General features: G+C 44.0%; 1 protein-coding gene across 4 annotated transcripts in view; it reads left to right on the forward strand.

Annotated features, from left to right (window-relative positions):
- The first annotated feature begins 4,834 nt into the window (after positions 1 to 4,834).
- The window catches only part of NFAT5 (nuclear factor of activated T cells 5), a 139,957-nt gene continuing 130,043 nt past the window's right edge, over positions 4,835 to 14,748 (forward strand). The window contains exons 1-2 of one of the 4 annotated variants that reach the window (XM_037516007.2): positions 4,911 to 5,204; positions 6,889 to 6,942. In XM_037516007.2, coding sequence (XP_037371904.1) covers positions 5,132 to 5,204; positions 6,889 to 6,942 — 127 coding nt within the window. In that variant the 5' untranslated portion in view covers positions 4,911 to 5,131. Of the gene's footprint in view, positions 5,205 to 6,888; positions 6,943 to 14,748 lie in introns of all 4 variants that reach the window. The other 3 variants (XM_037516006.2, XM_037516008.1, XM_037516009.2) reach the window with 3 other exon arrangements.

Below are 14,748 nucleotides of genomic sequence, written 5' to 3' on the forward strand. Positions count from 1 at the left end.
AAAATTCCTGAATGAAGCGAGAGGGTGATAGAAGATTGTAAAAGCATCTCTAATTTATACTCTCTGTCAAACTAATATCACAGCTGAGGTGAATACTACAATTAGATGTGGAAAGAACATCTTGGCAAATGTAAGGTGGTAGTATCAAGGCCTGTGTGGATAAGGACTTGTGTGCAGTTTATATGTCAAACCTGTGTAGTCTTGGGATGACCTAAAGAGATCTTCCTTTCTTTCATGGTTTAATCGACTTAGGGGCTTCTCATTTCCCATTAAAATTTCTCTCTGCTAATCTACCCTTTGAATTTCCGTGGCATTTACCTTCTTTCTCACTGCTTATGAGTCCTCTAGATATAAGCTGATTCCAGTATATCTCAGGACTTGCAATTATTCTAGATCCTGAGGGACTGAACTTGTCTCTGTAAGTTTTTATTATTTTTTATTTTTTTAAAGATTTATTTATTTATACAAGAACTGGGGTACAGGCCAGATGTACGAGAGGGTGAGAGGATTCACCAAAGACAGAGCGGGGAACAGAACAGGCAGACTGACTGAAATACACTGCTGAGGGGAGCAGTGGGTGAGATAGGAGAGGTCAGCTCGCCTTGTGGGTATCTCCATGGCCCGCGGGTATGGAAACGGCACTGCAGAGGCTGCAGACAGCTTCACAGCGCTGTGCGCAACCGCCTGCGCCACCAGGGAGGCCCCTATAAGTATTTATTTTTTATTTTTAAAAATATTTATTTATTTATATAAGCACTGGGTACAGTCAGAAGCGAGGGAGGGTGAGAGAATTCACCAGAGCCAGAGGGGGGAGCAGAGCAGGCAGAAGGACCAAAGCACACTGCTGAGGGGAGCAGCGGGCGGCAGGAGAGGTCTGCACGCCATGTGGGACCCTCCTCCAGTGGCCGGGGAACAGCCAGAGATCGAACCGGCGCTGCAGAGCTTGCAGGCATCTTAGCAACCCAGCGCTCAACCACTGCGCCAACTTATAGGCCCTCCTATAAGTTTTTAGTTGAAAACTCTGACTTACTTCAATTCATACAGTATAGAAATACTTCATCCAAGGGAATTAGGCACTTGAGGATCAGATTTAGGCAATTTGAAAGCTGTTAGGAATGAGAATCTTCTAAACTTGATGTCAAAACTATTGATACTAGGCCTCCCTGGTGGCACAAGAGATTAAGTCTCAGCACTATGAAGCTATCCGCAGCCACTGCAGCATCAGTTCGATCCCAGGCCAAAGCGCTAACCTGGCTGGCACAGCAGCCTGTCTCACCTGCTGGTGAGGGGGACAAGGACAAGGTGTAGGGGGACTATGGGATTTTCAAATATCCATTTAGATATAATGCTGCTTCATGAGGGGTTTGATGGGGTATGACCCCAGTCCAAATACAGTCCCTCAGCACTGTATTTCAGTAGGTCTGCCTGTTCTGCTCCCCACTCTGTCTCTGGTGAATCCTCTCTCCCCCTGCACCTCTGGCCTATACCCCAGCACTTGTATGCATAAAATAATCTTTTTTAAAAAACCAACCAAACAAACAAACAGAAAAAACTATTGAAACTAATTTTGCCTTTTAGAAATATTTGCTAGAACATGTTTTAAGGGTGGAAATTGACACATAATCAAATAAGAATCTGGTTTTGGTTACAATTTCAGCACAAATGTGGTTACTGCTATTTCCCACCACTATCAATTCTCCATTATTATTAAGGAGTGCTTCCAAGGTGGGGCAAAGAAAATTTGCGGTCTAAACTTTTTTTTTCTATGAACTAATCGCTCTGGAAACTTTCCTTTCAGATTTTGTGTTTGTTTAGCAGGTTCTTTACAATATACGTGTGACTAAAATTATTTTAACAGCCTTAATTGTATTACAATGGCAAAGATTCTGTAGATCTTGTGACAACACGAGATTCCTCTGTTCTGTATGAGTTTATTTAATTCCTTTTCATGGCCTGATATTTGAACCTCTTTCATTTAAAGTAGATCCAGCTACACCATTCTCTAAGTGCCTAAACAGGTCCAGGAGGGGTTAAAGAACACGCCACCAATATAAAAACTGCCATTCTATTGTGTAATCTGCACAATCCTGTAGGTGAATCTGGGCTCTTGTGAAATTTTATTCAAGTAATAGGGAATGTGATATATGATTGGGAAGTAATATAATGGAATTCTACAAACTAGTAAAACTGCTTTATTTTATTTATTTTTTTGTTCCATGATCCTATTGTAATTTTCGATGAGAGGAAATTTCCAAGTTTTACATGCTTAAAGTTTTACTTTTTATTGTAGACACAGAAAGTTTTATGAAGGTGTTTGGGTGATGGAGTGGTTTTTAAAAAATATAAGTTTAGACTCTTACAAACATTAAATAAATGGGGAAGCAGCTGAGACATTAATGACCACGGGGGGAAATACCAAAGGAACTAGGGGGTAGTGTGTAATTTACTAAAGACACAATGATCAAATAGTTATTTTTGGTGACCCTGAATTTAATGGAGGCCATATCATATTTTATGTGATCCAAGCAGACTCTGTTCACTAATGAATTTATTTGTGGTTTTAGTCATTGAAATTTTAAAGACAAAATGAAAATCTAAGTTTCTATGTTATTGCAAAGCATGGTCATGAAAACATCTAAGCGGTTTTTTTCTTTAAAGTATCTCTGTGAAAGGACAAGGTGTAGGGGGACTATGGGATTTTCAAATATCCATTTAGATATAATGCTGCTTCATGAGGGGTTTGATGGGGTATGACCCCAGTCCAAGGAAATTCAAGGCCTCAGTCACATCATACTTTGGGGACCTCTCTTTGCTTTCATTTAATCAGGGGAAATCTGATTAACATAAACAACAAAACACTTATACTGTGGGGAAAAAAGTCGCAAAAGTGCAGAGAAGTGTTGAGGGAAAGGGGAAGGAAAGGACAGTGCCAATTCTTGTCTTGTTAATTATAGTCGAACAGTACTGGGGATTTCCTATACCCTAAGTTTGTTGAATGATTACATAGGTCTGGGGAAGAAGAAAACACTCAGAGTGATTCACCCAATTTTTTTTTTCTACTATTGGGGCTCTGCCTGATGCCTTGCAATTTCCTCCACTTACATTATGTGTTGAGTAATGGAGGGGGATGTTTATGCCAATTCAAAAGCCTTAGCTTGTAGGTCAATGTAGGGTTTGAATCTTCTCTCATAGGAGTGGGGTTCTTACTAGTTAGAAAGGGACCTCCCTTGATACTTGTTACAACAGCAAACAGTGGTGATGAGGTTTGAGGGTAGTTTCCTGCATTGCTTTGCCATCTTAGGGTGGCTCTGAAAAAGCTTTCTTATGACAAGATGAAAATGTTCAGAGGGTTGATTAACTACTACACAGAATGCAGTGAAGATAATTGAGCAACCTAAATCAGATGTTCAGATAGACTCTGATGACTCAAGTTTAAATTCTAGGTCTGCAGGTAAAGCTTTGCAAAGGGCTCCACCCCCAGTGACACCTGTACTGGAGCATCCTTTGCTGAGAACTTCTCCCCCCTTCCCATCCCCCAGCACTCCAAATTGAGATGAATTGACCAAATTCCCAGAAAATTTCTAAATGTACATATATATATGCATGCACACATATACACACACACATATATATACACATACACATATTAAATACGTTTAATTTTTTATGATTTGTTACTCTTTGTAGATAAAATCACAGAAAGGACACTATCTTAAATAACTTAAAAACTTTTTCCAGATGGCTGCTGGCATCAGTATTCCACAGATTAAAATTATTTTCCACGATGCATATACCCTGTACTCCATTTGATATTTTAATGACTTGATTAACAATTTCTCTTAAGTCTATTAGACTCAGGAAACGGTCTGCGGTGTAGGTGAGGATTTTCAGTTTTTGCAAAGGAAACTTTTGGCCTCAGAGCAGAATAGCAAAAACTCAATTACGTGTTCTTTCTCTATCCTGGGTTGGTCCAAAGGATTAAAAAAATGAGTATCTATTTGCAAGAGTGGTGTTTAGGTTTGTTTTTTCCACCTACAACAGCTATGTGAATTCATATAATCCAATTTTTAAATAGTCTACTATGTTCCACTGCGAATTCACACCGACCAACACGGCACAATCAGGTGGTTTTGTAATTTTTTTTTTTTTTTCAGCCTGTAAAGCACGGCGGAAGTAGGTGGGGGATAAAAAGATGGGAGATGGCAAGGGAAGGGGGAGAAAGCATTTAAAAAAAAAAAAAAAACAACCCAATAACTCGAGGTTTTTGGATATGGTCCGCAGGTAAAGCTTTTTTTCCCCTTAATTAAGAAATGAGCCTGACAGCTTTTGGACCAGCTCGACGCAGACACTGCTGTGAAAGCGCCAGCGGGCCGGCGGCTGTCTCTGCGACGAAACTTGGGAGCCCCCCCCAAAAGCCAGCCCGCCCCGGCCGCTCTGGCTCGGCTTTGGGGGGGTCCCTGCCCTCCCTGACAGACACTCGGGCTCCCCCAGGCCTGTCTCCCCCCGCGCCGGGCCGGCCGCCTCCGGCTCGCCGCCACCAGGTCGGTGCAAATACCTTTCCCCTCCCCGGGGCCCCAGGCGCGGACACCTCCCAGCCTCCCTCCGTCCCTCCCCCCCGCCTCCCGCCTCCCCGCCGGCGGGGCCCGCTCCCGGCGGGGGAACAGCAGCTCGGGCCGCGGCGGCAGGAAGCGAAGCCCGTGTTGACGCTGTTCCGCGGCGCGCCCCGCCGCCCTCCGCGGCCGCCCCGGCTCTTCCCCGCGCGGGGCGCCTCCCTCCGCGCCTGCGCAGTGGCGCGCGGGGGGCGGGGCTCGGATTCCTGTCAGCGGCGGCGGCGGTGGCGGCGACCGTCAGTTCTCGCCGAGGAGACGCACGAAGCGGACCCGCGGGCTCCCCCCGCCCCGTCCCCGCCCTGCGCCCCCCCTCTGGCTCGCCGGGAGCCCGGCCGCGGAGTTCCCCTCACGCGCCGCCGCGGCGTGCTCGCCTCGGCCCGGTGGACGTCGCCCGCGAGCGGGAGGCAGCGGCGGCCGCCCTCGCCGCGCCGCCCCCGGTTCGGTGCCCGCGGTCCCGGAGAGGAGGCGCCGCCGCCCCCGCCGCCCCCCGCCGCCCTCGGGCCGGGCCGGGCCGAGCTGCGATGCCCTCGGACTTCATCTCTCTGCTCAGCGCGGACCTAGACCTGGACTCGCCCAAGTCGCTGTACTCGCGAGGTGAGGCCCGCGGGCCGGCGTGGGGGCGGGGAGCGGCCGCGCCGCGGGGGTCCCCGTCGGGGCGGGCGGCGGCCGGGCCCGGGCGGCCCCGGCGGGGCGCGCGCTCGGGGCGGGGGGGGCGGCGGGGGCCGGCGCGGGGGGGCCGAGGGGGAGCGGCCGCCCCTCCCCCGCGGGGCCGCCGGGGCCCCCGCGCCGCGGCCCCCGAGTCCTGCGGCGCGTCCTCGGCCGGGTCGGGCCCGCCGCGCGCCGCCCGCCGCCCGCCCGGCCTCGGCCCCGGGGAGCGCCCGGGGGGCCCCGCGCCGCGGCCGCCGCGGCTCTCTGCCTCCGGCCGGCACCATCCTCCCCGGCAAAGTTGCCCCCCAAAGGTCGGCGGGGCCTGGAGCCCGGCTGAGCGCGGGGTCACCATTTTCCCTCCCCCGCCAGGTTGTTTGTGCGCCGTCGCTCTCCCCCCCTCTCCCTCCGGCCTAGTCCACTCCCTCCCCTCGGGGGGACGGCCCCCCTCGACCTGGCGAGCTTTTCCCCCCGTCATCCTAGGGCTGAAAAGGACCCGAATTTTCTCTCCTCCCCCCCCCCCGCCCCGTCCTTCCACCTCTGTAGCATTCTAATTACTTCTCCCTCTCTTCTGCAAAGATGGGGTGCTCTCCCTGGATTACTTTGATTCCTCTCCCGTCCCAGGGGTACCAGCTCAGGCACAGACACTGTCCTTTGAGAATTTTCTCTTCGTTGCGGTTTCAGGGCTGGCGGCAGGAGGGGGCAGAGGGCAGAGGTTCTCATTTTAAAACTTTTGGATAATGCCTGAAGGGGATTCCCAGGTTCTAAAATACTGCATTGGAGCTAATCTCTACGGGGGTGAAATTCCTATACTGGACACCACAAGAATGTGTTAGAACAGGTTCCCTGTGCAAGGGGCATCGGCGCGAAAGCCTCCCAAGTGCGCTCTTCACTTTTGAAGCCACTGGGAAGGGGCAAGAGAGAGAGACTGGAGTTACAAGTTTTTCATTTCAGCAGAAAGAACTGGGTGCTGCTGTGACTCTCATGCCCCAGCCATTTAGCGTTTCTCTAGTTCTGGTTTGCGACTCTCCATCCGCTGATTCGACTACCTTCCCCCCAGAAGGGGAGTTCAACTTCACATCCGTCTATTTAAATTATTTAAGTGAATCAGAGCGAGATGGTTTACCCTGGAAGGTACTGGCCTTTGCAGATTGACGATTGAGTTTGTACACAGCAGAGTCCTACTTAGGAACTGTAGCCATTGTCTGTTGCTCTGATGACTTTAGTTGGCAGTCACCATCCTGAAGGATGTTTTTCGGGCAGCGTTACCTGAAGTCGTTTTAGAAATAGTGTAGCTTTGAGTGTCAGAAGGAAGAGACCAAGTCAAGGGATGATTCTGAGAGGAGGGCTAATGTGGTACAATTAGGTGCTAAAAATAGTCAGAACATTAACACCATTTATACAGTAATCATTAGATAAATTTCCACGAAACAAATGCTTTATGAAAATCTAAGTTTAGCATAAAGACCAAAGTAGAGGCAATTTACCCGTCTTTTGCAGAGTGTACGTTCACGAATATGGGCTTTTAGCTCTGAAAAAGTACGTGACAGTTATATAAGAGATGTATGCTATCCTTGGCTTCTTTTTTAATCATTCAGCATAAAAAGTACTTAATGCTTTTTGTGTTTTTCAGATTCTCTGAAGTTACACCCATCACAGAATTTTCATAGAGTTGGACTATTGGAAGGTCAGCAAAGTGCCATTTTAAAGCATATTGTGTGAGTATGCAAAGGCTTTCTCTGAAATGGAGTTTAAATGAGAAAGTGTGAAACTTTGCAAACTCATACAATGTAGTTTTCTCCTAAAGAGACTGATCCTTCTTTTAGAGCAGCTGAATGTTTCAGTGGATTTTGTTGCTGTGTTTGATGTGCTTGATAGCTGTTGTATTTGCTTTATGGAGTCATGGGGGAAAGAGCCCTGCAAAGTTATTAAAAATTATGTGTTGGGTGTTATACTTTAGAATTCCAGTTCTTAAATTTAGCTTTTTACAAACAAACGGAATATGAAAAGGCTCAAATACTGAGAGCATGAATATAACGAAAAGAGTGACACCAAACACATATTTAGTTGAAAAATTCAGAATTTAGAACTTGTATATGCGGAGCACTTGAAAATGGTGTATTAATTATTTATTACCAAAGCATTACTGTCATTACTATTGCATTATTTTTAAGGATAAGGAAAGCCAAGTAATAGAGATGATGTTTGAGTGATACTTAGGAAAAAGGGTTTTAGAAAGTTCTGGAATTGTTAATTGCAATGTGTGGAAAAGTGTAAATAATTTTGGAAAATGTAATCATGTTTTTATCATTTTAAGGCAGAAACTCTGTTTGTGTTGTTTTTGTAGTTTTTGAAGTGATTCCACATGTATCATCTTTGAATTTTGTAATCTGGGAACTGGACAGCAAGGATATTAATTTCTCCATTACAGAGATGAGTAACCTGAGGCTGAAATTAAGAGAGAGAAAGGCATACGGCAGCAGAAGCAATACTTTTGTGTTTTGGTTGGTGCTCTTTACTCAAAGCCAGGCTGCCACTGTAAACCGTATATGTAACCAGGAACTTAAACATTTTGTGGTCTAGTTAAAATGACCCTAAATATTTCGGTTTCACTTGAGTATAGATGTTTGCCTCCCATGTAGTATTTTGGTATAAGGGGGTGGGTGGGATAGGGGAGTGAGTTTTTCTAATTGAGCTTAAGTTTGAATACCAGCTGAGCTACTTAGTAGCTGTGTGATCTCGGGCAAGTTATTTTTACCTCTTTTTTTTTTTTTTTTTTAAAGATTTATTTATACATACAAGAGTTGGGGTACAGGCCAGAGGTGTGGGGGGTGGGAGGATTCAGAGACAGAGTGGGGAGCAGAACAGGCAGATCTACTGAAATACACTGCTGAGGGGAGCAGCAGGTGAGTCAGGAGAGGTCTGCTGAGCCATGTGGGTAGCTCCCTGGCGGGCCGGGATGCAGAGGCTGCAGATTGCTTCATAGTGCAGTGCTTACCCACTTGTGCCACCAGGGAGGCCCCGATTTTTACCTCTTTACATTTTATATTCTTTATATAAAAATGTATGTAATCTCTTAAATTTAGTGTGCTAATATTTATGAAAATGCCTAGTATAGTGTCTGGCTTAGTAATGGTTTTTTCCTTTAATGTTAGCTGAAATGTTTTAACAGTATACTTCAGAGCATACAAAAGGTTTTACTTACACTTACAAGAAAACTATACATATATCCTAACAGAAATTTTTAGAGGTATTACTTTAGTGAAGCAGATTTCTGGATTTTACTCATGTAACTCAGTTTGTGTGTTGAGGGGTCATATTTATACAAGCCCATCATTTTCTGATCAAACCAGAGTTTCATAATCATAAGAGATTATCAAGTAGGAGAAAGATGGAAAACAAAATATGTTAGTTACTTAAGCAAGGATTTTTAGGAGTTGATGAAAATGCAGACTACGACTTGGTATATATTTGTGCGTTTATATCTAAATACTTCTGTTAATTTTTCATTTTGGTTGAGAAGACACTCAGTTACTTAAATAAACCACCCAAAGCGTTTATATGTAAAATGTAAATGTGTATCAAATATATCCTTTTATACCTTTGATGTAATGAGAAAGTTCTTTTTATGTGTATTGAAAGTATTTAATCTCTTATCAATTTCTACTTTTTTTAAATTTCTATTTTTAAGCTCTTATGGACATTTTAAAGAATATACAAAAGTAGAGTAAAATAATGAACTATATGTATATTATATATATATATATAGACTCACACACTTTTATATATATAAATCCCCAGGCTTTAACAATTATTAGTATATGTCTAATCTTGTTTCTTTTATTCTCTTCCCTTCCTCAAGCTGTGTTATTCTAAAACAAATATCAGACATATCAACTCATACACAAATATTCCTGTATTACAGCAACTTCTTTTCTTTCTTTCTTTCTTTTTTTAAAGATTTATTTATTTATGCATACAAGAACTGGGGTATAAGCCAGAGGTGCGTGGAGGGGGGCCTTGAGAGGATTCATCAGAGATTAGAGCGGAGAACAGAATAGGCAGACTGAAATACACTGCTGAGGGCAGCAGCAGGCGAGACAGGGGAGGTCTTTGCCATGTGGGTTAGCTCCCTGGCCTAGGATCGAACTCTTGCTGCAGTATTTGCAGATAGCTTCATAGTGCTGCGTCTTAACCCCTTGCGCCACCAGGGAGGCCTATAGTGACTTCTCATATTAAGTTTAAAATACTCTTTTATTCTAGAGAATATATATTTTAATTTACTTCCGCAAAACCTCCCATCGCTCCCAGCATATTTTTCACAATACAGTCCAGGAGGACACCACAGCTTCTAGTATGTCGTGTACACCTTATAGTCTATGTTAAAGTCATAGGCCATGTAATCAGGCTTGAGTTCAAACCTTTGTTCCAATACTTGTGTGTAGCATCAATTTAATCATATATATTTTTTGTTTAATCTTTTTTTTTAATCATTTACTCAGTTTATGCTTCAATTTTTTTGTCTTTAGATGGGAGGAATAATAGTATCTTCATCACAAGTTGTTGTGAAGATTTCTAGAGGCACATTCATGCACAGCATATAACCTAGCCTTCGTAAATCCTCAATAAATGTTAGCTGAATAAAAAATATTAAACAACTAACCATCTGTATGGTGCTTATTATGTGTCAGTAACATTACAAATATGAGCTCACTGAAGTCATAACATCCCTTTGAGATGGTTCTTACTTTCCCATTTTACAGATCAGGGTAGGTAAGCATAGGTAGTTTCAGTAACTTACGGAGAGTCAAATAATTGGAGTGGGCCTACCCTGGTGGCGCAGCAGTTGAGCGCTGGGTTGCAAGGCTGCCGGCAGCCTCTGCAGCGCCAGTTTGATCCCCAGCCACCAGCGATGGTCCCCCCCCCCCCACACAAAAAAAAGTAGTTCCATGATCCCAACTCAGGTAGTCTCACTTAAGAGTCTGAGCGCTTTTTTTTTTTTTTTTAAAGATTGATTTATGCATACAAGAGCTGGGGTACAGGCCAGAGATGCTGGGGGTGAGTGGACCCACCAGAGACAGAGTGGGGGACAGAACAGGCAGACTGACTGAAATACACTGCTGAGGGGAGCAGCGGCCAGACAGGAAAGGTCAGCCTCGCCATGTGGGTTTCTCCCTGGCTGGTGGGGGATGGAACTCGTGCTGCAGAAGCTGTGGATTGCCTCATAGTGAGGTGCTTAACCCCTTGGGCCACCAGGGAGGCCCAAGAGGCTGAGCTCTTAACTGCTGTGCTACATTAACTCCCCATGTCATATAATGTGAAGTATTGTTTAGTAATATTCATGTGTACTTTGCATCAGTAGTCTAGATTGCTATTTAATTATTAAAAATTCAACCCAGAGTGAGGGAAATTTATTATACAATTTGTTAAAATTTTTTATAGAACATGCATTCCCTAAATTTAAGTTATTTTTTTAGGAAAAAGAAGATTGGAAAACTGCATTTGAGTGTTAGGAAGTTATAAAAATAGATTGAGTCTCCACTATTCAGTTAGTTTGCATTTATCAATGTCTGTAATTCATTCTTGCTTCTACCTTTTTAATAAATGTGATGACTTGACAGTGGGAAAAGGGTATAACTATTAGATGCAGTAAGTACATAGTCATTAAAATAATGTCTTTTTGTTTTTTCTTAAAAGATTTATTTATTCAAGCACTGGGTACAGTCAGAAGCGTGGGAGGGCGAGAGAATTTACCAGAGCCAGAGCGGGGAGCAGAACAGGCAGAAGGACCGAAGTACACTGCTGAGGGGAGCAGCGGGCGGCAGGAGAGGTCTGCGCGCCATGTGGGACTCTCGCGTGGTGGCCGGGGATCGAACCAGCGCTGCAGAGGCTGCGGGCAGCTTTGCAGCCCAGCGCTCAACTGCTGTGCCACCAGGCCCTCATTAAAATAATGTTTCTGTTAAAAAAGTTTCTGATGACTCCATCATTACATAGAAACTCACAGTAAAATAGTAAATGAAAGAAATACTACTGCACATTTATTAAAAATAACACGTCGCAAAAAAAGACCAAATTACATACCTTTTAACTCTATTTTAGTATTTTCCCTATGTACTTGAGAGAAGTTTGTATGTATTTTTTTTTTTTATAGAGGCATGTTTTTATTTATTTATTTATTATATTTGTTTGTTTGTTTTGTTTATACATGCACTGGGTACAGTCAGAAGCGCGGGAGGGTGAGAGAATTCACCAGAGCCAGAGCGGGGAGCAGAACAGGCTGAAGGACCGAAGCACACTGCTGAGGGGAGCAGCGGGTGGCAGGAGAGGTCTGCGCACCATGTGGGATCCTCCTCCGGGGCCGGGGAGCAGCCGGGGATCGAACCGGCGCCGCAGAGGCTGTGGGCAGCTTCGCAACCCAGCGCTCAACCACTGCGCCACCGGGGAGGCCCAAGTTTGTATGTATTTAAAATTAAATTGGTGCTTCCCTGGTGATGTCAGGTGTTAAAACACAACCTATGAAGCTATCCACAGCCACTGCAGCACGAGTTCAATCCCTAGCCGGCCAGGGAGCAACCCACATGGCGCAGCAGACCTCGCATGACTCACCCACGGCTCCCCTCAGCAGTGTACTTTGGTCAATCTGCCTGTTCTGCTCCCCACTCTGTCTCTGGTGAATCTTCTCACCTCTCATATCATTGGCCTGTACCCCAGCTTGTGTATGCATAAGTAAATAAATCTTAAAAAAAAAAAATTAAAATGGTTTACAGTTAGGGAGTCAGATTTGAAAGCTAGGATTCTTCTCAGAAGTATCTACACAATAAATTTAGCTACCAAAAAAAGGTACCATTTCTTACATGTCTATATTGAAAAAAATTAACTTTGGCATATATTGTTTGCCATATTAAAAAAGATAAATATGAAACCCGTTGAAAATAAACAGATTATGGCCTCCCTGCCGGTGCACTATCAAGCTATTGTCAGCCACTGCAGCAGGAAGTTCCATTCCAGGTGACACACATTGCCTAGCAGCAGAAGTCTCCTGTCTCTCCCGCTGCTCCCCTCAGCTGTGTATTTCAGTAGATCTGCCTGTTCTGCTCCCCAATCTCTCTGGTGAATCCTCTCACCTCCCCTCACCCCCACCTATGGCTTACACCCCAGTTCTTGTATGCATAAATACATCTTAAAAAACAAACAAACAAACAGATTAACTAAAGAAACCATTCCAGAAATGTAGAGGTGAAAGGTAAGATGGTAGAAAATCCGATAAAATAGGAAAAATATGAGCAAATTGGAAAAAGTAGAGTAACAAAAGCAATGTATTATTAACTTTAAATACTTTAAAAAGCTTGAGTTAAGAGATTATATGACAGGGCCTCCCCGGTGGCGCAGCGGTTGAGCGCTGGGTTGCGAAGCTGCCCGCCGCCTCTGCGGCGCCAGTTCGATCCCCGGCTGCTCCCCGGCCACCAGAGGAGGGTCCCACATGGCGCGCAGACCTCTCCTGCCGCCCGCTGCTCCCCTCAGCAGTGTACTTCGGTCCTTCTGCCTGCTCTGCATCCTGCTCTGGCTCTGGTGAATTCTCTCACCCTCCCGCGCTTCTGACTGTACCCAGTGCATGTATAAACAAACAAACAAATAAATAAATAAATGAAAATGCCTCTATAAAAAAAAAAAAAAAAAAAGAGATTATATGACAGATCAAATAAAATCTGGTTTAAATAAGTGCTAAATACCAGTATAATGCAGTTTTGTTGGTATGAATTTAACATTTAAGACTGGAAGATTTTTAAAATATGAACTATTAACAGTGAGGAAAAAATTTTTTTAATGGTGGTTATTGTATTTGATAGGGTATCATGTGTAATTAATAGTTAACAAATAAAAAGCTAAAAATAGCAATGTTTTCTCAACTTTATGTAAAATTTCTTTTATCTTAAGATTTATTTTGTTTTATTTTATTTTTTTATACAAGAACCAGGTTACAGGCCAGAAGTGCAGGAAAGGATTCACCAGAGACAGAGCGGGGAGCAGAACAGGCAGACTGACTGAAATACACTGCTGAGGGGAGCAGCGGGTGAGGCAGGAGAGGTCTGCAGTGCTACGTGGGTTTCTCCCTGCCTGGCCGGGATCGAACCAGTGCCATGGAGGCTGCGGACAGCTTCATAGTGCTGTGCTCAACCCGCTGCACCACTGGGAAGGCCCCAGTTCTTTTTTGTTGTTGTTTAACATTTGTTAATCTCTTGATCCATACCTAGAAAACTAAATAATATGTCATTATGGAAATATAATTATGGAAATGAAGTTCAAGCATATAATAAAAGTCATACCTAGTTCATCCCAATTTCTTGCTGCTAGAATCCATCTTTCTAATTTCCTGCCATTTGTTTTTGTGTCTTCCTAAACTCTATTTCATTATTTTTATTCAATACTGGAATTCTATTGATTGTTAAATAAGAGGATAGAAATCCATATTTAATCAGATGATTCTTGACCTCATCTAAAGTCAGTCTTGAGGGCCTCCCCGGTGGCGCAGCGGTTGAGCGTTGGGTTGCGAAGCTGCCCGCGGCCTCTTCGGTGCCGGTTCGATCCCCAGCTGGTCCCCTGCCACCGGAGGAGGGTCCCACATGGCACGCAGACCTCTCCTGCCACCCGCTGCTCCCCTCAGCAGTGTATTTCATCAGTCTGCCTGTTCTGTTCCCCGCTCTGGCTCTGGTGAATTCTCTCACCCTCTCGCGCTTCTGACTGTACCCAGTGCATGTATAAACAAAACAAACAAACAAACAAACAAATAAAACATGCCTCTATATAAAAAAAATAAATAAAGTCAGTCTTGACTCTACTGTAATTATTCCAGGAGTCCCCCCAAATTTAAAAGTGGTAGTGTACAAAAAATTTCTTATTGTGATCAGTATTATTTATAAAAAAAAAATCACTTTTTACCAAAGTTGACTTACCAGATTATATCTGCTATTAAGAATCGCAAGTAATTAGAAAAAAAATGAAAGATCAACTTAATCTGAGATGCCAGTTGGATCTGATTACATAGCAATAGAGGATAGTCCTCTTTAGAGAGGTAAAAGATAGTCTTCTCAGAGAAATGTTATTTATTAACGTACGTTATTGTTTTGTTGCTGAGATTTTATTTTAAGTCACATAAGAGATTCACCTGTGTTTTATTTGTAGTTGTCTCACTAAAATCAAGGTTAGGAAAACTAACGGTGTAATCCACTAATTATATAAACATATTTGTATGATTAGGTAGATATTTTCTCTGTGGATTAACAATATGAGTTCAGCTTTCAAATATAAATAAAAATCTGATGTTGCCATAAAGGATCTATGTGTTATATGAGATTTTTCATATGCTTTCGTTCTTGACAACACTTGTAAAATAGATTTTCTTGGGCCTCCCTGGTGGCGCAGGCGGTTGAGCTCAGTGCTGTGAAGCTATCTGCAGCCTCTGCGTGCTGGTTCAGATCCCCGCCAGCCAGGGAGA

This window comes from Talpa occidentalis, unplaced genomic scaffold (assembly GCF_014898055.3).
Source record: "Talpa occidentalis isolate TD23 unplaced genomic scaffold, MPIMG_talOcc4v2.1 talOcc4.17, whole genome shotgun sequence".
NCBI classification, from domain to species: Eukaryota; Metazoa; Chordata; class Mammalia; order Eulipotyphla; family Talpidae; genus Talpa; species Talpa occidentalis.